Below are 24,239 nucleotides of genomic sequence, written 5' to 3' on the forward strand. Positions count from 1 at the left end.
TCAATTCTGTTAGTAGCATCCGCAAAAGAAACTCCAACAGGTTTGTCAAACATGGTTTCCTGTTCATAAATCCATGCCAACTATGCCCAAGCAAATCATGATTATCCAAATGTCCATTTATCACATCCTTTAGAATAGATTCTAGCATTTTCCTGACTAATGATGTAAGGCTATCAGGTCTGTTGTTCCCTGTTTTCTCTCTCCCTCCCTTCGTAAATAGCTGGGTGACTGTTCCAGAGTCTATAGAATTTTGGAAGATGATCACCAGTGCATCAACAAGACCATAAGACATAGGAGCAGAAGTAGGCCATTCGGCCCAGAGTGTGCTCCGCCATTCAATGAGATCATGGCTGATCTGATAATCCTTAACTCCACTTCCCTGCCTTTTCCCCATAACCCTTGATTCCCTTACTGATGCAAAATTTATCTATCTCAGCCTTGAATAGACTTAACGATCCATCCTCTGCAGCCCACTGCAGTAAAGAATTCCACAGATTCACTACTCTCTGAGAGAAGAAATTCCTCCTCATCTCTGTCTTAGATGGGCGACCCCTTACTATGAGATTATGCCTTTTGGTCCTAAACTCTCCCACAAGGGGAAACAACCTCTCAGCATCTACTCTGTCAAGCTCCCTGAGAATATTATATGTTTCAATAAGTTCACGCCTCATTCTTCTAAACTCCATTGAGTACAGGCCCAACCTACTCAACCTCTGCTCATAAGAAAATCCCTCCATATCCGGAATCAACCGAGTGAACCTCTCCAGGCTCTCTCCAATGCCAGTATACCTTTCCTTAGATAAGGGGACCAAAACTGTTCACAGTATTCTAGGTGTGGTCTAACTAGTGCCTTGTATAGTTTCATGCTCACCACTTGCCTTCCCACCTATTCTTGTGTCATCTGCAAACTTGGCGATAGTACATTCACTTCCCTCATCTAAGTCATTATATATTGTAAATAATTGTGGCCTCAGCACTGATCCTTGTGGCACTCCATTAGTTACAGGCTGCCATCCTGAAAATGCCCCCCTTATCCCAACTCTCTGTCTTCTATTAGTTAGCCAATCCTCCATTCATGCTAATATACTGCCCCCAATACCATGGACACTTACCTTATTTAGTAGCCTTATGTGCGGCACCTTACTGGACGCCTTCTGGAAATCCAAACCTATTACATCTACTGGTTCCCCTTTATCTATCCTGCTTGTTGCCGCCTCAAAAAGTTCTAATAAATTTGACAGACATGATCCAGCCTTCATGAAGCCATGCTGACTCTGCTTGATTATATTGCCCCGTAACTTCCGTGGTTCCCAGCGTCAGATCTGGGAAGTACCCCAAAGATGCGTTGGGGAATCCGTCCGGCAAGTTCCCAGGTAAGGGTTTGCATGGCAATTGCCAGAAGTGCTAACTTCCTCTGAACAATTGCACTGTGCTGGGAACCATCCGAAAATGTGATTTAAATCGCAAACGTTGGATGGTTCCGCTGGGGTTACACCAATACTTACCCAGAAAAAGTTATCTTCTAACTTCTAGTTAATTATTGTAAAGACCCAGACCGACCCTACGGGGCTCCCCCACAACCCCACCCCCTCCCCCCAACCACAGGACATTCCCCCCCTCCATCCCACCCCGACAACCCCACCTCCCCCCCGACCTTGGACCCCAGCCCCACCGACCTCGGATCTCCCAACCCCACCCGACCCTGGAACGCTCCCAACCCCCTGCCCCACCCCAAGAATTGGATCCCCCCCCCACCCCCAACAGACTCTGACTTGGAACCCCTCAACCCCTGGACCCCCCCCACCCCAAACCCCCCTGACCTCCAGACTCCCCCAACCCACCCCGCCCCCCCCACCCTACCGACCTCCGGATCCTTCCAGCCCCCCAACCTCTGGACCCCCCCACCCGACATCCCCCACTATCACACTCTGGTATCAATACCTAAATAGCTGCCCTGCAATTTTGCCATATCCTTTTGCTTTGTTAGTACTGATTCGTCAGTACTAACAAAATTAATTGAGCAGGTTGGGCTTCATTGGAGTTCTGAAGAATGAGAGGTGATCTTATTGAAACATATGAGATTCTGAGGGGGCTTGACAGAGTAAATGCTGAGAGGATGTTTCCTCTCATGGGAGAATCTGGAACTAGGAGGTAGAGTTTTAAAATAAGGGGTCTCTTGTTTAAGACTAAGATGAGGAGGAATTTCTGTTAGTGTTTCAAATTCTCTTACCCAATGAGTATTGGAGGCTGGGTCAGTGAATATATTCAAATCTGAGTTAGACAGATTTTTGACAAAGGAGTCAAGGGTTATGGGAAACAGGCAGGAAAGTAGAATTCGGGTTACAATCAGATCAGTCATGAATGGCGGAGCAGGCTTGAGGGGCTGAGTGGCCTACGTCTATTTCATCTGTTCTTACCTTTTACCCACCCTATCAATTTAGCTGCTCCTTGGCATGTGCCTGTGCTCTTCTTTAGAGTGTTGCTACAAAGTAAGTAATAACAGGGGAGATTTGAGAGATGGCAATGAAATGGAAGACCCTTTACCTCTGCTTGTGTCATCCCGATATGCTTTGCACTCGGAACTTATGGGGCACCATGGGTAGAATCTTGTTGAGATGTCGTGGGTCTCGCTTGCCTGATGGAGAGTTGGCAAGAGATCCGCGCTGCCTCTTTTCAGGAAGGCTAGACAAACCACATGCCAATCAGGCAGTAGCGAGGCCAATGGCGGACCTTCCTCTGTAATCAAGACCCCGAGGGCAGAAGTCTCACCTACTAAGAAGCCGGCAGCTCTTGTGCTCAGCAGCTCTTCTGGGGAGGCTGTGGCTGCTGTCAGAAGGACAGGCATTCGAGTGCTACGATCGCGGAGTAACGCAGGCCACAAATAAGTAATGTGATGGGGTGGGCGGCAAGATGGGGTTCAAGGAGTAGGGGTCGAGGGAGATGGGTGCGGCGAGGTCAGCAGCAAAGGCGGGGTTTGGCTCGTGGTGGACCCTCCTCTTGTCGATGTCCAGTCCCTCAATCAGGCACTGAGTGCCTTAGATTGAAGGATCCTCCTACCAGCTCCTCCCACCCTCTACCTCAATCTCCTTTGCTCCGAAGGGAATAACCCCAGCCTTTCCAACCTGACCTTGTAACGAAAAGCCACCCCACTCCCTCTCATCTATGGAACCTGTGAAGCCAGATGTTATCTTTTTTAATGTTTTTGGGAACATGGTGGCATTCTGCGAAGGTGGTGGTGTGGGGGAAGGTTGGTAAAGACAGCTTGTCTGTGGGAACTGAGACACGCAAGGTAAAGGTGCTAGATGCACGTATTTGTAATGAGAGGCTATGGTGAAGTTGGAATTACAAGTAGATAGGTTGGGTTTTAAAATTTGCATTCGGTGACCCAGCCAGCGAAGCCCACATCCCATGAATGAATAATAAAAAAAACACAAGCTTCCCCCCGGGATTTGACTTGCTCAGTGAATAACATGAGCTGTGGCCATAACAAATCATCCGGTAAATCTCAGCTGCACTCTCTCAAGGACCTTCACATCTTTCTGTAATGTAATGACCAGAACTGGATGCAATACTCCAGCTGGGGCTTAACCAGAGCTTTGTATATAGGTTCAGCATAAGTTCCCTGCTTTTGTACCCAATGCCTTTACTTATGAAGCCCAAGATCCCATATGGTTTGCTAAACACTCTCAATATGTCTTGCCACCTTCAAAGGTTGATGCAGATGCACCTCCAAGTCCCTCTGTTTCTGCACACTTTTTAAGAATTGTCTCTGGTCTCGTTGGATTCTCTTCCAGGCCCACTCCTTTATACTTCTCTCCAGTCTTGCTGCCTCTCCCAGGCCACTCCTTTATCACTCTCTCCAGTCTTGCTCTCTGAACTGTTCATGTTGTGCAATTCATTTCCAAGTCCTTGAAATCAATTATCAGTCCTGATTTAATACAGAATATTGCCTCTCCCCATCCTTTCGGCCAAAATGCATCACCTTACACTTAAAATTCCATCTGCCACTTGCTTGCCCATTCTGCCGGCCTATGTCCTGCTGCAGACAATTCATATCATCCTCACTCCTTCAAGTTTGGTATCATTGTCAGATTTTAAAATTTGACTTTGTATTCCAATATCCAAGTCAAAATAAAAATGTGGTCTTCTCACTGACCCTTGGATCCATCTACCAAACTCCAGACCAAAAAAACAACCATCGACCATAATATAAAAGCAAAATACTACAGATGCTGGAAATCTAAAATAAAAGCAAAAAATGCTTGAAAAAACTCAGATCTGGCAGCATCTATGCAAAGAGAAATAGAGTTTATGTTTTAGGACCATATGACTCTTCTTCAGAGTTGAAAAGAAATAGAAATGTGGTGGATTTTATATTGTTTAAGATGGGTGTAGTAGGTGGAGCAGGAAAGAAGGTCAGGGATAGGTGGGAGCTCAGGAGAGATTTGACCAAGATGCCATGCACACAAGACAAAGGGAGTGTTAATGGTAGTGTTAAAGACTAAAGAAGGTGCCAACAGTGGCAGAAAGGTAAAGTGTTAATAGCAGAACAAGGGTCAGCACTCTGTGAAAGCAAAACATTATAACAAGTGACAAATGGCCCTGTGGGGGGGAATAATTAAATAAGTGGATTAAAATGGGGTTAAAGATGAAGACAGAGTTCATGGTCTGAAGTTGTTGAACACAATGTTAAGTCCAGAAGGCTGTAAAGTACCTAACTGCAAGATGAGGTGCTGTTCCTCCAGTTTGCATTGGGCTTCACTGGAACATTGCAGCAGGCCAAGGATCGAAATGTGGTCATAATAGCAAGATGTTGAGTTGAAATGGCGAGCAACAGGAAGGTCTGGGTCATGCTTGAGGACTGAGTAAAGGTCTTTCACAAAACAGTCACCCAGTCTGTTTAGTCTCACCAGTATAGAGGAGACCATATTGGGAGCAGCAAATACACCTCATTCAATTTGGCCTACTGCATGTAAAGTGCTGCTTCATCTGAAAGGAGTGTTTGGGGCCTTAGACAGTGAGGAGGGAGGAGGTAAAGGGGCAGGTGTTGCACCTTCTGCGATTGCATGGGAAGGTGCCGTTGGTAGGGGATGAGGAATTGGGGTTGATGGAGGAGTGGACAGGATGTCACAGAGGGAATGGTTCCTACAGAATGCTGGCGAGGGGGTGAGGGGAAGATATGTTTGGCGGTGGCATCAAGCTGGAGTTGGTGGAAATGGCAGAGGATGACCCTTTGAATGCGTAGTCTGGTGGGGTGAAAAGTGAGAACAAGACCAGCCCCATCGTGATTCTGGAAGGGAGGGGAAGGGGTGAGAGCAGAGATGCGGGGGATTGGTTGGACATGGTTGAGGGCACTGTCAACCACAGTGGTGGGAGAGAACCCTCGATTAAGGAAAAAGGAATATGTCAGTCGTGCCGTTTTGGAAGGTAGCATCATCGAAACAGATGAGACGGAGGCGGAGGAACTGGGAGAACAGGATGGAGTCCTTACAGGAAGCAGAGTGTGAGGAATGGTAGTCAAGGTCCATCCACCAGGATCTGCTGCTTTCTGTCTTTAAGCCAATTTTTAAAAATCCAATTGCACACCAGCCCTCCTATTCCTTTGTCTCTATTTTTTTAACCAGCCTTTTATGTGGTCAAACACTTTCTTAAAATCCATATAGGCAGCATCCACAGCATTCCCTTCATCAACCTTCTCTAATACTTTATCAAAAAATACAATTAGATTAGTCAAGCACGATCTGCCTTTCACAAATCCATGCTGGCTCTGTTCAATGAATTCAAACTCTCCAAATGCCTGTTGATTTTTCTCTGATGAAGGATTCCAAAACCGTACCCACCATTGTTACTTACACTAACTGGCCTGTAGCTCCCAGGCCGCTCCTGTATCACTCTCTCCAGCCCCACCCACTGTGCTCTCTTCCAGGCCACTCCTTTATCCTTCTCTCCACTCTTGCTGCGCTCTCTCCAGTCTCGTTGGGTTCTCTTCCAGGCCCACTCCTTCATAGCTCTCTCCAGCCTCATGGTGCTCTCTCTGGTATTGCTGTGCTCTCTCCCAGGTTGCGCCTTAATCACCTTCTCTGGTCTCATTGTGCCCTCTCCCAGGCTCGCTCCTTTATCACCCTCTCCCAGGCCACTCCTTTATCACCCTCTCCCAGGCCACTCCTTTATCACCCTCTCCCAGGCCACTCCTTTATCACCCTCTCCCAGGCTCGCTCCTTTATCACCCTCTCCCAGGCCACTCCTTTATCACCCTCTCCCAGGCCACTCCTTTATCACCCTCTCCCAGGCCACTCCTTTATCACCCTCTCCCAGGCCACTCCTTTATCACCCTCTCCCAGGCCACTCCTTTATCACCCTCTCCCAGGCCACTCCTTTATCACCCTCTCCCAGGCCACTCCTTTATCACCCTCTCCCAGGCCACTCCTTTATCACCCTCTCCCAGGCCACTCCTTTATCACCCTCTCCCAGGCCACTCCTTTATCACTCTGTCCGGTCTCGCTGTGTTTTCTTCCAGGCCCACTCTTTTAAACCTCTCTTCAGCCTTGCTGTCTCTCCCAGGCCACTCCTTTATCACTCTCTCTGGTCTTGCTCTCTGAACTGCTCATGTTGTGCAATTCATTTCTAAGTCCTTGAAATCAATTATCAGTCCTGATTTAATACAAAACTTGTTGACCATTCCAGCCAGGCAGTCTTGGACTTTGCCATATGGCAAACAGAATTTATTTAAAATATTAAGAAGTTATTTTATCTTTGCAAATTCAATGCATTTGCACTATGGTCGCGAGATCCCTGGAAAGCACTTATTTTTAACATAATACTTTCAGTTCAATGTCTGATAATAAATAGCTACCAGAGTTTTGTCGTTTTCTCCTTCCGATCCAGCAGCTTCCATATTGCACGGTGATCCTCTTGTTTCATCCTGATGGTGTTTTCCCAGCCTGTGGCCCTGAACACCTATCAACAGAAAAGAACTGTCACCAAAATAAAACTAGCCTTGACATCAAGTGCCAGAAAAACAATGCCCGCCATTAACCAGTGGAAATTTATAGCTTCTTACCATGAATGTAGAGGTATCAGTCAAGGCTGATAACAGACAACAAATGCACATTTTCTGTGGAGACTCTGAAGCCAGAATTACTGGGGGTCAATTAAAGGGGAGAAAAATTGCAAATGTTGGAAATACATTTTGGGCCTGCCCATCTCCGAAGAGGGATGAACTCAAGCTTAGGATATGGTTAGTGTCATATCTTTCAAAACTATATTTTTCTTTTAAAATATGGAAAGACATTGGCATTATCTGGACACCTGGATGTTGACCTGGGGCATTTTTAAAAAAAAATGTCATAACTTCACCTTGGAACTGTCAACAAGCATACCTTTTCCGAGAAATTACCTGGCTAGCATGGTACTTGAGGGGGAAGAACTGCTTGTTTGTTTTGACTGCAATCACTTTAATTGATGAGGAAGAAACTGCTAAAGTCAAAGGCTAATCATTTACTGGAAATCACATGACAGAGATAGGCTTTAAGTTTTGAATCTGTTGGTTTTGAACTCAGTCTTTTGAGGGATAAGCCTAGAAGAAAGGCTGCCATAACTGGCTCATTCCCTGCCTTGCCTGAAATTGTGTATGTGGTTATCAACCTGCAGCCATAGAATCCTCATCCGAGTATATCTTATTTGCATTTGGAAACCTGCCATGCTGAGATAAGAAGAATTGATCTAGATCTATATTCTCCTCCACGCTGATGCTCTATTGGTGAGAGCCTCCAGACATCTAATGGAACCAGCCTTCACATGAGGGAGCTCCAGATCGACAGTGTCAAAACCCTGAGAACTTTATCCTTTATTTTATTAAGTCTATCCTCCAAAGCCCATCTCTGCAGAGACCCTATTTGTTTGTCCTATGTTTATTAGCAAGTGTGCATGTGCATGCTGGGGTATTTTTAAAAGGGATAGATAGTTATACTTCCGAGTACAATTGTGTTATTGCAACTTGTTTAAAGGAAAAGAAGTTTTGATTTATAATAAATCACGCATTCTGAGAAAGAAGCCTGGTGTGGTCTCTTTGATTCTGGGTAACTGTACTGAAGGTAAACAAATGGCCATTTTGGTGAGTGAATTGAACGTTTAAACTAATGTTGCGCCCTGTGGAACAGTGGGACGAGATCAACTGCGTCCTCCTCCCATCACGATCGTAACAATATAGATCTTTCGTTAACACTGGGAAGGAACTGGAAAATAAGCAAACCCTTTCGTTGGACTATAACTATTTTGTTCAATGCTTCTGCTGAACTGTTAAATTATCTCATCTCTTTTCAGATGACAGAACTGTTCTGCATTTCCATTACTTCATATTGTGGATTCAGCACTAATAAAATAGGATCTTTCCAACATTCACCTAGCCAATTTATAGACTAGAAAATTTCCCAAAATTATGCTCATCTAAGGCACCAAACCTCTTCACAGCCCTCAAATATATGTTTTTTTTAATTAACAGCAATGTTCCTCTAAGTGTCACATCAAATCGATCCCAAGCCAGTTGAAGTATGAAACTAGACACACACTTTTCTTGATAATAGGTTTATTCACAGAATGCCACATTACATATGTCTGCTTACCACCCACTACACCCAGGTCCCAGCAGTCTCTCTTTATAAGTACTCGGTAATTAAGAATGCTCACCACCTGTGTATCTTTACAAAATCATTAACATACCATTAACAAGTCAGACTTCCAAGATTTCTTGGAGGTGTCAGCTGTGGCTCAGTTCATAGCACCCTCGCCTTTGAATCAGAGGGTTGTGGGTTCATGTCCCACTCCCGGAAACCAAGAACTGTGATTGTACTCGAAAGGGTTGCAATCTGTGACTGTTGATAACTCGAAAGAGTTTCCAAGATTTCTTGGAGGTGTCAGCTGTGGCTCAGTTCATAGCACCCTCGCCTTTGAATCAGAGGGTTGTGGGTTCATGTCCCACTCCCGGAAACCAAGAACTGTGATTGTACTCGAAAGAGTTGCAATCTGTGACTGTTGATAACTCGAAAGAGTTTCCAAGATTTCTTTCATGACTTGTTTCCCTCACTCATATACCCGACCAACCAGCCAGCTACTTCACCACATTTAGGCACCAGTTAGAAGAGGCAATTCCGAGGGAAACATTTAAATGGGAACCAAATCAGAATTTCACCATGTTCCACTTAGTCTGAACTCACTGTTATTCCACACCAAATACTTGCTTCAACTTCCATAATTGATTTTCTCAAATATCTCCCCATCAACCACAGGCTTTTTGCTTCGCCAAATATTTATTTTAAATCTGTAACCATTTCAGGCCAAGAACTTGTTTATACACTTGTTATGAATATAAACAAATTCAATCTCAGAAATCGCTCATTGTTTACTACTGCTCTACATCAGTGGAAATATTCCTGCTCCAGTTTCAAGATTTATGGCATCATAAATAAAATGATTTTTAAGGTGGAAATGAGCAGAAAACTTTTCTCTCAGAGGGTCATTAGTCTGCGGAATTCTCTTCCCCAGAAAGCAGTGGTGGCTGGTTTATTGATTATTTTCAAGACAGAGTTAGATAGATTTTTGACAGACAAGGGAATCGAAGGTTACTGGGGCAGACAGTGAAGTGGGGTTGAGACCACAACCAGACCAGTCATCAGCTCTGAAGAAGAGTCATACAGACTTGAAGCATTAACTCTGTTTCTCTCTCCACAGATGCTGTTAGACCTGCAGAGTTTTCCCAACATTGTTTTTATTTCAGATCAGCCATGATCTAATTGAATGGCACAGTAGGTTCAAAGGGTCAAATGGCCTACTCCTGCTCCTAAGTCCTATGTCCCCATGTCTATCAAATGAGAAATAAGAAAGATCGCTTATGAGAAACAGCCATGTGACCTAAAACACATCGTTCTATATTTAAACTGCCTTCTCACTGCATGCCATTGTACTCCAAATGACCGCAATATTTTATCTTAACTCACAGCTGGTAGATATACCATCATATATAAAAGGATTTCCTGACAACACTTTCATCTCACAGAACATTAACCAAGTTTGGAACTGACCAGTGGGTCAAGCCATTCCATTCAATTACAAGCATCTTGTGCAAGTGTTTACAGTATATGTATTCCAACAGCTACAACTGGGTGGAAAACTACTAAGCTGAATTCTTAGAATAACTCACCACCTACATATGGTTAAGAGGGTAAGGAAATTTAGATAGAATTCCTTTAATCCTGAAATATCTTCACAGAAAGATCATCATGGAGCTCTATCTTAACTAAAGTTAATCTTGATACAAAGCTGTCCAGAGGACTCAGTCCTGTTGGATACTTACGAGAGTGAAAAAGACCTATGTTTCTCTGGTTCGTTCTTTGTTGAGTTTATGCAGCATCTTTGCAGTTTTGATTCCAAAGAGAACAGCAAAGTTTGTACTTACTATAAATCATTCTGTGCTCAATATGTCACATTAAACTGACTAATGGTCATTAAATTTGTCTTGTGGTCCACGTCACAGGTTAACAGTGACTTACTCATGACAAGAAAAATCACATTGCAGCACACAATACATCCAAGAGCACTTTGGCTCTGCATTCCTGTCCCAAATGTGGTCTGACCAGATCATCACAATATCCCAGCCTAACTTCCATAGACTAATATTCTCCTACTGACTATGTTCTGGAGCTTTCCTTAGTTGCTTCAATACTTGTTTTGGACTTTGAAAGAAATTGGAATATTACGGAGGTCATTTCTTAGGTCTGTTGGTGTTAATATAATTCCATTTGCTCTCTGCTTAAGCCCTGTAGTTTTACACTTGCAAGTTGAATGCATCAACAATGTAAAGTGATCAAGGCCACGCCATTTTCTTCAGAAACTTCTCAAAACAAAACATACAATTTCCTAAGAAATTACACAGTGAAAAGTTTGAAGATTACTTCTTTTTGGCCCTGCAGTTAGTTTGAAAGAAAAATGATTAACTCAACAGGAACTTGTCACAAAAAATTTTGTGAAAACTCCCAACATCACCAAGGAGGTTGGCAATAAACGTATCATTGACTAATCAATCCTATTCAACTTTCCACAGTAATGACTATGAAGTTTTACATCAGACACAAATTCCATTTGTACTACATATAATATTTGCACTGGAGCCTAGAAGCTGGACTGGAGCAAATTCAGCTTATACAATAAATTGTGCTGAAAGGGGCAGATTGTGTTCTGCTGCATATAACATTTTTCTGGGCCATTCAGAGCTGAAAATGGGAGGGGTTGAAATGGAAAAATTGTCAAACAGAATTCATCAGAGTCACTCGTGCAAGTCTCAGCACTGTCAAAAGACAGGATAGATGCGGAGTCTAAATCCTGGAACTCCCTCCCTAAGAACGCTGTTGGTGTAACTACACCACATGGACTGCAGCGGTTCAACAAGGGTTCTCAAGGGTAATTAGGGATGGGCAACAAATGCTGGCCTTTCCAGCAATGCCCATATCTCACGGAAGAGTAAAAAAAAAACAACCAACTTGTCCCTCGCCCTAATGACGATTAAGGGAACATTTGTATTCCAGCCATGTCCACCACTAATACTACTGTTTTCAGCAAAGCAATTTCAGACGTGTCTTTTTTTAAGCTCTTAATAAAAATCAACCACAATATTGGACTTTACAGCTTGCACAAATCAATATTATTGCTAAAAAGCATAACAGAAATTACTTTTTTGAAAATAGTAATATTGCAAGATTCACCAAAAATTAAATCATACAATGAAGGCATTAAATTAAAAAGCAATGGTAATGGTACACCTCAAAACTGGATACAGTTCTGCCATGGTCTTGAAGCTGAACTAGCAACCTCAAAATTACAAGGTCTAATCCCATCATGGCAAAACATATTGGATAAGTCTGGAAACTTTAGGGCAGGGAGGAGGAAAAATGACCAAGGAAGCTATCGGAGTGTGGTAAAAATATGCCACGCCTACTAAATGTGGCCTACATGCGTTTTAAGTTCATGCCTTGTGGCTATCTCTTAATGTCGTCTGAATTGGCAGGGTAAACCACTCAGTTGTCAAGAGCAAATAGAGACAGTCCTTTTAAATGCTGCTGTGACAGGTTTGCCCAAGAGCCTGGATTGAAAAAATAAACCATACACAACTTAAAGCTGTAAAGTAGTACACAAACTCAAGATTATTAATTTATAACACACTGACATTTATGCCCATTTGCTATCATATTTTTAGTTTTCAATATGAAGGAATAAATTTTGAGAAAATCTGTGCCAGGAGAGCAACTTATTACTGAGAATTAGGGACTGTGATGATAATATTTTTGCATTTCAATTAATGGTTGTAGACTACAGTGAAGCAGATCAAACAAGTTTAGATTAATTTGAAGACTAGATCATAGAAGTGCAATGAAGACAGAGGACTCAATGTATAAATAAAAAGGTTACAGCACAAATTAATTTTTTTTAAAAAAGAGGCAAAAATAGATGTGAGGATAATACGGAATAAAACCATGAGAACATAAATATATAAAATGAAAGAAAAAACTTGGATGGAAAAGTGGGAGTGTGATGAACTCTGCCCTTTGCAAAAAGCTTGTAATTGTAAGATACCCCCTTTACCCAAAGTGAAACAGATAATTCTGAAAAGGGGTGTGTAATTGGATTTCTTAGCTGTGATTATTTCTGAGAAGTGACCTGATGACTTGGCGTTGCTATGGTGCTGAGTGTTGAGTAACCACAAAAGGCAAACAGAAGCTTACTGGGGAGGGGGGGTGGGGGGAGGTGGCAGAGAGGGGAGGTATATTTCAGCTTTTTGTGCTGCGGCAGAATATTGGCACAGAACTCCAGGTGTGTTCAGGAGAGGCAAGCAGAGCTCTCAACAAGGAAGTCAGTTTTCTGGTTGGCAGTAAGAAAACTCCAGGAGATCTTAGTAAAGAAATGTGTGAGCAACCTAAAAGGGGCTGAAACCTAAAAGTGGTGTAAACAACTCGGGCATGCTAAAGAGCTGAGTGTTTGTACCAGAGGTACAATGGACCAGGGTTGTGCTGGAAAAGAACTCTGGAAAGCTACACCAGTCAAGACCTGAGGCAAAGGGGGTTCATTGAAGCGTGCTTTGTTGGTGTTCATTGTATCCAGGGACTTTTGATGGAATAAAACGGCCAGTGAAAGCGACTCAAGCACCGAATCCAGTGAGTGGGAAAGGTGAGAGATGCTATGCACTGGAGACAAAGTTTGAAAGAGGTTGAGAGTGCACATAGTGCCACATTTGCGCTGGGAATGATGCAGAGACAGTTGTGAGGCCTATTTTTTTGTATCAACTAGTTAAAGTGAAATTCATCGTTTCTAATAAAATGCTATTTGTCCATTAATGCATGCTTAATTTTATGATTCTGAGCTTGACTGTTTACAGTAAATGTTTTAAAAAGTGAAATCTTGCTTTCATTGAGCTCATTTGAGGATTTCGCTCTTTTCAGGTTATTGACCTCCAAGGGATCACAACAGGAACATGACAGACTGGTGGGCAACGTAAGAGGGCTTTCATGGCTAACACAAATAAGACTCATTATGGGATGCAACCACTTAGAAAGGAAGAGTCTCACCTAAAACTTGAAAATAAGGTATGCAAAAGATGTTTAATAAATATTTCACTCCAGGTTTAAGATGGCAGGGAAAGAGTGCAATTTTACGGATATCTGAGAGTAATGTGGAATAGCTATAATTAAGATTTATATTCAAAATTAACTTATACTGAAAAGTTACTAAGTAGAAGTCACCAAGACATCATAATAGATATTCCAGAATACTGGAGGATGAGAATCTACATTTGAGAACTACTAATGGGAAGGGAAACTGTAATGGAATTAGAAGAGACTGCTCAAACTCAAGAACTAAAATTAGCACAACAGGCCAACTTACCTTCTTTCTTGTCATTTCTAAGCTTCCAAGTTGCATAAAACAAGTTAACTTGCTTGGGAAGTACAGTGGTCCACATGAGCACCTTAGTTCTTTTCCAATCAAATGGCTAGTTCTTAAATTTGGCATATTAACATTTGAACAGGTCCTACCTTACTCATCTACCTTACATTGAACAAGGATTCATTTTAGTTTCAACGAGGACACTAATTGCAGTGCAATAAATTTCACTGTGAACTGTAAGCATTTTATTGTAGCATTTTCAGTCTTAGTTCAACAGGTTGGCCTGTTAGATTTGTCAAATACATTTTCAAAATGTGAACTGGCAGAACATATTTCAACTAATTTAGTTGATTTCGCTAAAATATCATTGATTACTTTTGTCAGCTTTAAGTGTTTAAAGTACATCATTTGCCTGAACAGCATTGCAGTGGCTCTTTTTGTAATGTCCCATCTTGACATGTCTCTTCACTCCTCCTTTATTGAGCATGACACCCTCTACCACCCTTCTCATTTTTCCATCCAATTTCTTTATGCCTATTGCCCTTCTAAACCTACTTGTAACTTCCTAGCCAATATTATTTCCCTCTGTGCACATTATCAGTTCTTCAGTGCAGATATCTTTTCTAATCCATTATTGCATCTCTCCTTAATATATTTGTCTGCGAGTACAGAACTTGAGAATAGCTGAAAAAAAGAGACATCAAAGCTTTTTGTCTTGCACTCATCAGGATACTGTATGAGATGAGTGCAATTGGTTGGCAAGTGAACTATGATTGGTACAGAATGCACCAGTGATGGTGACTGACAATTAACTGCCAAACATTGTTTGAAATTTAAATCAGGCAACTTGATCCTGATTGGTCAAGGCACTGCCCTGAGGAATGAGTCAGCGAATGGCTGTCACTTATTTTGTTTAGCTGAAACAGGTGCAATGTGTGTACATGTTCTTTCTGTCTGCAAAGAACAGGGCCCTGTATGTTCATATACGTAGCTTCTATACCTCGGACCCGACTGACAATCTTAAATTGGTTGTCAGTGTAATTCTTAGCACACTGAGGATTATTTAGCAAATAATGCCCAATTGTGAAATCACATCTAATGTTGGACACTGTGTTTTGAGTTTTGCAAGCACGGGCTGGTTGGGTATGGACTGTACCCTGCCCGTTGTGAACAGTGGCTGGGACATGATGTTTGATACATCCACCAGTCCTTGGAACATGCGGCCTACATACCTAGCATCACACTGGCAGTGAAATTCATATACCACATTACTCCTTTATGTGATGGGCAGAATGTCTTTTTGGCTTCACAGCAGCATCCTGTTAATGCTCAATATGGGGAGATGGTAGCGTAGTGATAATACCATTGGACTAGTAATCCAGAGGTCCAGCCGAATGCTCTGGGAGCATGGGTTCAAATCCCATCATGGTAGCTGGTGGAATTTAAATTCAACTAATAAATCTGGAGTATAAAGCTAATCTCAGTAATAGTGACCATAAAACTATCATAGATTGTTGAAAAAACCCATCTGCTTCACTAATGTTCTTTAGAGAAGAAAATTTGCCACCCTTACCTGGTCTGGCCTGCATGTGGCTCTAGACCCACAGCAATGTGGTTGACTCTTAACTGCCCTCTGAAATGGTCTAGCAAGCTACTCAGTTCAAGGGCAATGAGAAATGAGCACCAAATGCTGGCCATGCTGGTGACACTCATGCCATTAAAGAATAAAATGAATACCACTCATGTTGCTACTGCATACTGTTACTGCGTGAAACAGCTAGCTTCAACTGTTGCTCAGATTTTTCAGATACCTTGCCCGTCCAGGATAATCTGAGATAGATTGAGCACTTTACAGGGCCAAAAGTGACGGCCTGTTCGTTAGTTCACATGATATACGCGAAATGATCTGATCAAGGCAGCCATTATCCTGCAAGAAGGTCTTTGATGCGCCCTACTTCAGCATCAAGCTTGTGTGGTGAGCAAATAGCTCAGGCCCTATTTATAAAGTTGCCGATAAGACCAATCTTAGTGTGTGGGACTGTAAGAATCCCAACGTGTATATTGACCAATGACGGTAGGCTTGCGGTAGACCGTGGTAGAGAACCCCCTGGCAGAGTTCTCAACTAGTATGTGAAAAGTGAGTTCAACGGTGAGTTTAAGCGCAGTGTGAAGCCCATTAAGAAATGTAAGAAAATCATTACATGCAGTTGCGGATTTAAATATAGCGAACATACCCTCCACATTTCAGAAATATTTGCATGGTAGGTGGTTAGGTGTCATTCCATCAAAGACACATTCCATTGAACTCAACAAAGATGTTTGCGAGAGCTGGTTCCAGAGGGGAGCCATGGCAACACTATCTATTTGAGCACATGGTGTCATTAGAACTGAACGAGTTGTCAAAAGTTCAGTAAATACTGATTCACACAATGGTGGCAGGTCTAGATCGCCATGATATAGTGCTGCAGTACAAATATCTATGGCTTCCTTAAGTGGAACATTGGTGAATAGGCTAGCAATGCCAAATGAGCACATGGACACAACATTGCAAGTCCTGTCCGGCCTTCGCAAATGCGAAGGAATCCTTCACAGTGTATGTGGAAAACTTGCTCAAAACTATAAACTTTCAGCCCTGAAAAGTGCTCAATCCACCTCAGATTACCCTGGAAGGGCAGGATATTTGAAAAATTTGAGCAACATGTGAAGCTAGCTGTTTCACACTTGTTACTACACAGTAGCACAGCTGTTACTATGCAGTAGCACACGAGTGACATTCACCACCAACAGGATGCTGCCATCAAGCCAAAAAGATATTCTGCCTACCGCACAAATGAGAAACGTGAAATATGAATTTCAGTGCCAGTATGATGCTAGGTATGTGGGCCTTACATCCCAAAGACTAGCAGGTCATATCGAACAGCATGTCCCAGCCACTGCTCGTAATGGGCAAGGTACAGACCATACCCAACCAGGCCGTGCTTGCAAAACTCAAAACAATGTCCAACATTGATGTGATTTTGCAATTGGACAACATTTGCTAAATAACCCTCAGAGTGCTAAGAATTATGCCAACAACCAGTTCAAGATTGTCAGTCAGGCTTGCAGTGTGGTGCTTGTGTATGTACTGGAAGCTACATACATACACAAGACCCTGTTCTTTGCAGACAGGAAGAACAAAAACACATTGCGCTTGTTTCAGCTAAACAAAATAAGTGACAGCCATTCGCTGACTCATTCCTCAGAGCAATGCCTTGACCAATCAGGATCAAGCTGCCTGGTTTAAATTTCAAACAATGCTTGGGAATTAACTGTCAGTCACCATCACTGGTGCATTCTCCATGGCAATGCCTTTACCAGAGCCAACTTGCAATCCAGTCAGCACTCTCTTCTCATATAGTATAAATTGTAATTTTCCCCTGATACTGGTATTCTTCTGAAGTGTCCCAATGAACGCAAGATAAAAAGCTTCTACATGTCTCTTTTTGCTTCTCAATATCCTTCCACAGTCTTTTTCATCTCCCTGATCAGTCTCTTCCCCAAGTAATTCCTCATCCTTGATGATTTCAACCTTTAACCAAATGTGCCTTAAGCTTTAAGCCTTCTCCTATTGCTCTACATTCTTGTCATCACTTATCTTCGCCCTTCCAAAACATCGCTCTACCCACATGCACTATGACCGCAGGAAACTGGTCATCTCAAGAGGATGTGACTTCTGATATCTCCATCTTGAATCACCTCTGCACTTTCTTTCACATCCACATAGCTCTGCCCATTTCAAGCCCCTCTTTAAATTTTGCTTTTTCTACTAGATATCTTTCTTCCGATTCAGAGTCAAAGACCATTCCCACAGGCAGAGCTTGCATCCCCTACAGATCAGAGCGGTATTTTTAAATGCCTAAACAAAAATTACAGGATCAAGGAAAATGTGCTACTGTATTCTGACTCACTGCAATATATTACTTGCCACCATGTGGCCTCGTTGCCTTTGGTCGATGAATATGCATTGCATCAGGCTGAAGTTCAGGTGATAAATTACAGACCTATTTAACATTGAACATGTAAAAGCACAACACTCAGTACAAACTGTATACACACAGTACATAACATTCCAATCAATCTCCTTGAAACATAAAAAGACAGACAGCCCTCCGGCATCACCTTTCTACACAACATTGATCCTTAAAACAGTAAATAGCTTTTTATACAAAGCATGACCAAGCGGCCAGACGCAGTCTTTCTGCTGACTTTAACTCCATGACCGACTCCCGCAACGACTTCGCTCTCTTTGAAGATATACTGAAAGAAATAGCATGAGACTACACCTCTCAATTACATGAGATGTATACTGATCCATCACATAGAATATTTGTCCCTACAAATACAAGTTCCATAAACATCTCAAGCCATCTGTCTACACTCGGCCAAACTGAACACAATGCTATTCAACCAGAGAGAGATCAAAAAACGTCCTCTTTTAGACGAAAACACCTGAACTAACGCTTCACATCCAAGCATCTTATCGTTCATTTTGTACCATTCGGCTTCCCAAGCTCTGCACTGAGGGACTTCCCATTCTTGGATTTCAATCTTATTCTCAGCACTCCTTTCTCACCTCCTAATTCCTCCAAGTTGCCTAGCACTACAATTTTAAACTCCCAACAGCCTCCCTATTGGCCCTGCATTTGCTATACTAAATCTGCAGCCATCCATTTTCTCAACTATTGCCTCCTTTGATGCTCATGTCCACATTAAAAAGTCACTATATGAATATTATGTTAACTTAGAACTCTCGAAATTTGCAACCATTATCATTACTGACTGCACTGAGTTCCTATTGTTTTGCTAATGGACATTTTAACAAACAAGTGCAACCCTAGAGGAGTACAAGTGCAAATACCACATTAAAAGTAAAAAACCATGCTCCAAAATCTTCCATTGAGCATCATTTATGATCATGGAGGGTCCCCACCCTCTGCCACCCAGATTAACCAACACGTGCACAAATTTTAAGTGTGAATCAAATGGTGCAAGTGGGAAGGGAAAGAGGAATAAGAAAAATGCCACCATCAAACATGTTTCCAAATTTTTCAATTTTTCCAAATGGGTACAAGGCAGGAATCAAAGCCAGATCAGTGACTCCAAGAGTTAAGCTTGAATTTGGAGTCTCACTCTAGTTCAACATGGCATAGAGAAAGTACAAAGGCTACCCCAATTTGACAACAATTAGCACATCTGAGTCAGGCAGGATGGAATGTGTTGGAAATCGAAAATGCCACAAAGGTATTTTTAAAGGATGATGTTTTGAGGTTGGATTGAACCATATTGCTGAAATGTAGCAGAGCAAAGCAGAGGGAACTTTATTCTGCATTCCACAGACTTGAGCACAAAAACTAGGCTCGCCCTCCACAGAACCAAAGAATGATTACAGCAAAGAGGGGGGCCATTTAGCCCATCGTCTTTGCTAGCTGTCTAAGGAGTGTGAGTGTGTGTGTGTGTGTGTGTGTTTGTGTAATGAATAAGGTATATCTTTAAGTTTAATTTATATTTGCGTGTTAAGAAAGGTGGGAACTTAAGTTTTTCACTTTAAAAAAAATGCCTGCATTTGAATTAGGTTTTACGACTCGAAGGGGAGTAAAAACAAACAGAGGTAAAAGTGAGCTATTGCCCAGTAACAGGAGGCACACACAGGGACAGAGAAACAGAAAGAAGTTTGAGTTCGGTTGGTGATTATGCTCTAAAGTTGAAAGGAGTTGCCACCAGAAGACAGCACAGGAGAGGGACAGATAGCAAGTCCCAAACTAAAGTTGAAGCCAGGTGCCAGCAGAAGCTGGACACAGGAGAGAGAACTGCAGAAGCAGGTTCCAAAAGCTAAAGAAGTCCCCCAAAACCGGGGAGTAGAACAGGAAAGGTTCCAAGAGGACAGTTAAGTCAAAGGATAAGGACAGGAATGAAAAAGGTCCTGCTAAGTGAAGTTAAAAGTAAGCAGCAGAGAGGAAGGCTCGAAACTTAAAGGGAAAAAGCTGCAGGATGCAGATTTAAAGTAAGTTAGGCTTGTGAGAAACCAGAATATCCAAGGAGACAGTCGAAGGTCTGATACTCTTGACTCTGTGCATGTGAAACAGTGGTGTTCGGTAGGTATGACTGGGCATTTGAAAGAGAGTGCGTGGAAGGCAAAGCTTGAATGTACGTGGCGATCCAGGGGAGAGGAACATCGGAAGGAGAGGTCAAACCCTGGAGGTGGACCCTTGTGGAAGGTGTCTGAGAGAAAGCATTGTTTGGGAGAAGATTCCAAAGCGAGAGTGGAAGTTAGAAACTCTCATATGCAAGACGGAGTTCACTGAGACCAGTTGCTCACGGTGTGACAAGCGTCCGGGGGACTGGGGGGGGGAGTAGTTGATGAGAGATCCATAGCATCTGTTTGGGGTGGCATCTATAACTTGGTTTCCAAATATGGTGTGCCTGACCACAGGTCACCAATTGGTTTACATGGACTGCATACTTACTGTGAACATTAAAGTACAAATTAGCAATTGTAACTTGTATTATCCTTATAAATCTGTATATATCAGTAAAGGTATTGTTGTGGGTGTAGGAGTATTGTATTATAGCTCATTTTTCTTGTTCAACAAATGTTTTATACTTTTGTTAAAGTTTCATCAGCTGACTCCTGCGACTCTGTTCAGTAGCCCCACTCCATGTTTCTAAACAAAAAATAAAAGTTAGGGTCTATCAAGCCAGGTTCCACCCTGGGATCTGGCTTGTCCAGCAGTAACATCAGCTGGAATCATAACACACTCTTCTTTGAGCCAGGGCTGGACCCTTGGTTTGAAGGCAATGGTAGAGTGGGGGATATGCTGGGCCATGAGGTTACAGATTGTGGTGGAATTCAATTCTGCTCCTGTTGATGCCCACAGTGCCTCAAGGATGCCCAGCATTGAGCTGGATCTATTCTGAATCTATCCCATTTCGCACGGTGGGAGTGCCAAACAACACAGAATCACATAGTGCAGAAGAGGCCCTTCAGCCCATCGAGTCTGCACTGACACGTGACCTACCTAATCCCATTTACCAGCACTGGGCCCATAGCCTTAAGTGTTATGACATGCCAAATGCTCATCCAGGAACTTTCTAAAGGATGTGAGGCAATCCGCCTCCACCACCCTCCCAGGCAGTGCATTCTAGACCGTCACCACCCTCTGGGTAAAAAAGGTTTTCCTCACATCCCCCCAAACCTCCTGCCCCTCACCTTGAACTTGTGTCCCCTCGTGACTGACCCTTCAACTAAAGGGAACAGCTGCTCCCTATCCACCCTGTCCATGTCCCTCAATCTTGTGCACCTCGATCAGGTCGCCTCTCAGTCTTCTCTGCTCCAATGAAAACAACCCAAATCTATCCAACCTCTCTTCATAGCTTAAATGTTTCATCCCAGGCAACATCCTGATGAATCTCCTCTGCACCCTCTCCAGTGCAATCACATCCTTCCTATAATGTGGCGACCAGAACTGCACACAGTACTCCAGCTGTGGCCTCACCAAGGTTCTATACAACTCTAACATGACCTCCCTACTTTTGTATGCCTCGATTGATAAAGGCAAGTGTCCCATATGCCATTTTCACCACCCCACTAACATGCCCCTCCGCCTTCAGAGATCTATGGACACACATGCCAAGGGCCCTTTGTTCCTCAGAACTTCCTAGTGTCATGCCGTTCATTGAATACTTCCTTGTCAAATTACTCCTTCCAAAGTGTATCACCTCACACTTTTCAGGGTTAAATTCCATCTGCCACTTATCTGCCCATTTGACCATCCCATCTATATCTTCCTGTAGCTCAAGACACTCAACCTCATTGTTAACCACCCGGCCAATCTTTGTGTCATCCACAAACTTACTAATCCTACCCCCAACATAGTCATCTATGTCGTTTATATAAATGACAAATAATAGGGGACCCAGCACAGGCACCTGTGGTACGCCACTGGACACTGGCTTCCAGTCACTAAAGCAGCCTTCTGTCATCACCTTCTGTCTCCTACAACTAAGCCAATTTTGAATCCAAATTACCCTGTATCCCATCTGCATTTGCTTTCTTTATAAGTCTCCCATATGGGGCCTTGTCAAAGGCTTTGCTAAAATCCATATAAACTACATCAACTACACTACCCTCATCTACACACCTGGTCACCTCCTCAAAAAATTCAATCAAATTTGTTAGGCATGACCTCCCTCTGACAAAGCCATGCTTGACTATCCCTGATCAAATCTTGTCTCTCAAGTGGAGATAGATATTCTCCTTCAGAATTTTCTCCAATAGTTTTCCTACCACTGACGTGAGACTCACTGGCCTGTAGTTCCCTGGCTTATCTCTACAACCCTTCTTAAATAGCGGAACCACATTAGCTGTTCTCCGGTCCTCTGGCACCTCCCCCCAGCCAGAGAGGAATTAAAAATTTGGGTCAGAGCCCCTGCGATCGCCTCCCTTGCCTCCCTCAGCAGCCTGGGACACAAATCATCTGGACCTGGAGATTTGTCCACTTTTAAGCCTGCCAACACCTCCAATACCTTGTCACTCCCTATATCAATTTGCTCAAGAACCTCGCAGTCTCTCTCCCCGAGTTCCATACCTTCATCCTCATTCTCTTGGGTGAAGGCGGATGTGAAGTATTCATTCAACACTACCAATGTCCTCTGGCTCCACCCATAGATTGACCCCTGGGTCCCTAATGGGCCCTACTCTTTCCCTGGTTATCCTCTTCCCAGATATACTTATAGAATATCTTGGGATTCTCCCTACTTTTACCAGCCAGAGCTTTCTCATACCCCCTCTTTGCTCTCCTAATTGTTTTCTTAAGCTCCACCCTACACTTTCTGTACTCCACTAATGCCTCCACTGATTTGCTTCCCTTGTACCTGCTAAAAGCCTCTCTTTTCCTTCTCATCGTAACCTGAATATCTCTGGTCATCCATGGTTCTCTGGGCTTGGTACTCCTTCTTATCACCCTGGAGGGAACATGTTGAGCCTGTACCCCCCCATTTCCTTTCTGTACGCCCCCCCGCCCCTACTGCTCTTCTGTAGATTTCACCACAAGTAGCTGTTCCCAGTCTACCTTGGCCAGATCCTGCCTTATTTTACTAAAATCCGCTCTCCCCCAATCCAAAACATTTTTTTGCAATTTGTCTATCTCTTTCTCCATAACAAGTTTAAACTGTATCATGTTGTGGTCGCTATCACTAAAATGCTCCCCCACCACTACCACAGCCACCTGTCCAGCTTCATTCCCCAGAATTAGGTCCAGCACTGCGCCGTCCCTTGTTGGACCCTCTACATATTAACCGAAAAAGTTCTCCTGTACACATTTCAAGAAATCCACTCCATCCAAGCCCTGATGGAGGGTATCCTCATTGATGCCACAAGGACTGTGGTGATCAATTCCTACTGTCATCAGCAACTGTCCCTCAATTCGAGGATGAAAACTACAAGGTTTCAAGTTTCTGCCTCAAGTCCTCATGGGAGTCAACAGGCCGATTCTCAATCCACAGGTATCTGGGCACATGTGGTAGGATGCCCCACGGGCGAGATCCGACATGTAGGATTTGCTTCCTTCCCCTTCCTCCTCTGCTGCCACTCTGCCTCATCATTAAGGTGTTGAGACTCAAAGCAGGATGCAGCTTGATGGACAAGTTGTTGCCATTCTGAATGATCAATAGCAAACTCCTCCCAGTCATTTATGACAATGCTAACACGCTTAAAGAAGAGCTTCAGGGTATCTTTGAAGTGTTTTGTTCGTCCTCCCCAGAACCCTGGCCTTTTGAAAGTTGAGCAAACAGGACCTCATGGGGAGACACTTTTTAACCATTGGGATACAGTGTCCAGTCCATGAAAGTTGACTTTGCAGGAGTTTTGTCTGAATACTTGTGGAGCTGGCTTCATGGTGACCACTGTGTTGTTCAATTGAATTGAGCCCATTGCATCTGGAGGATGCAGCGTAGGAATTACTGATGGAATTCCTCGAGCACTGTCATGTGCTGCTGATACACAGTTCAGGTCTCACGGCAGTAGAGGAGTGTGGTGGCATCAACTTCTCTGTACACGAGGACTTCTGTTGACTTACGGAGGTCTTTGTTGTTATCACTCAGAATCTCTCAGTGCAGAAGAGGCCCTTCGGCCCATTGAGTCTGCACCGACACGTGAGAAACACCTGACTCCTGCCAATACTGTCATGGACAGATGCATCTGCGACAGGTAGATTGGTGAGGATGTGGTCTCGTCGATCAGTCCCTCTTGTTGTTTCCCTCACCACCTTCTGGAGACC

The 24,239-nt window shown here is 43.3% G+C and overlaps 1 protein-coding gene across 3 annotated transcripts in view; it reads right to left on the reverse strand.

The window, feature by feature from the left end:
* Window positions 1-24,239, reverse strand: part of osbpl8 (oxysterol binding protein-like 8) — a 262,935-nt gene that overhangs the window by 205,389 nt on the left and 33,307 nt on the right. For all 3 annotated transcript variants that reach the window (XM_078567629.1, XM_078567627.1, XM_078567634.1), the window contains one exon: window positions 6,854-6,957. In XM_078567629.1, coding sequence (XP_078423755.1) covers window positions 6,854-6,957 — 104 coding nt within the window. Of the gene's footprint in view, window positions 1-6,853; window positions 6,958-24,239 lie in introns of those variants that run through there.

This window comes from Cetorhinus maximus, chromosome 22 (genome assembly GCF_964194155.1).
Source record: "Cetorhinus maximus chromosome 22, sCetMax3.hap1.1, whole genome shotgun sequence".
NCBI classification, from domain to species: Eukaryota; Metazoa; Chordata; class Chondrichthyes; order Lamniformes; family Cetorhinidae; genus Cetorhinus; species Cetorhinus maximus.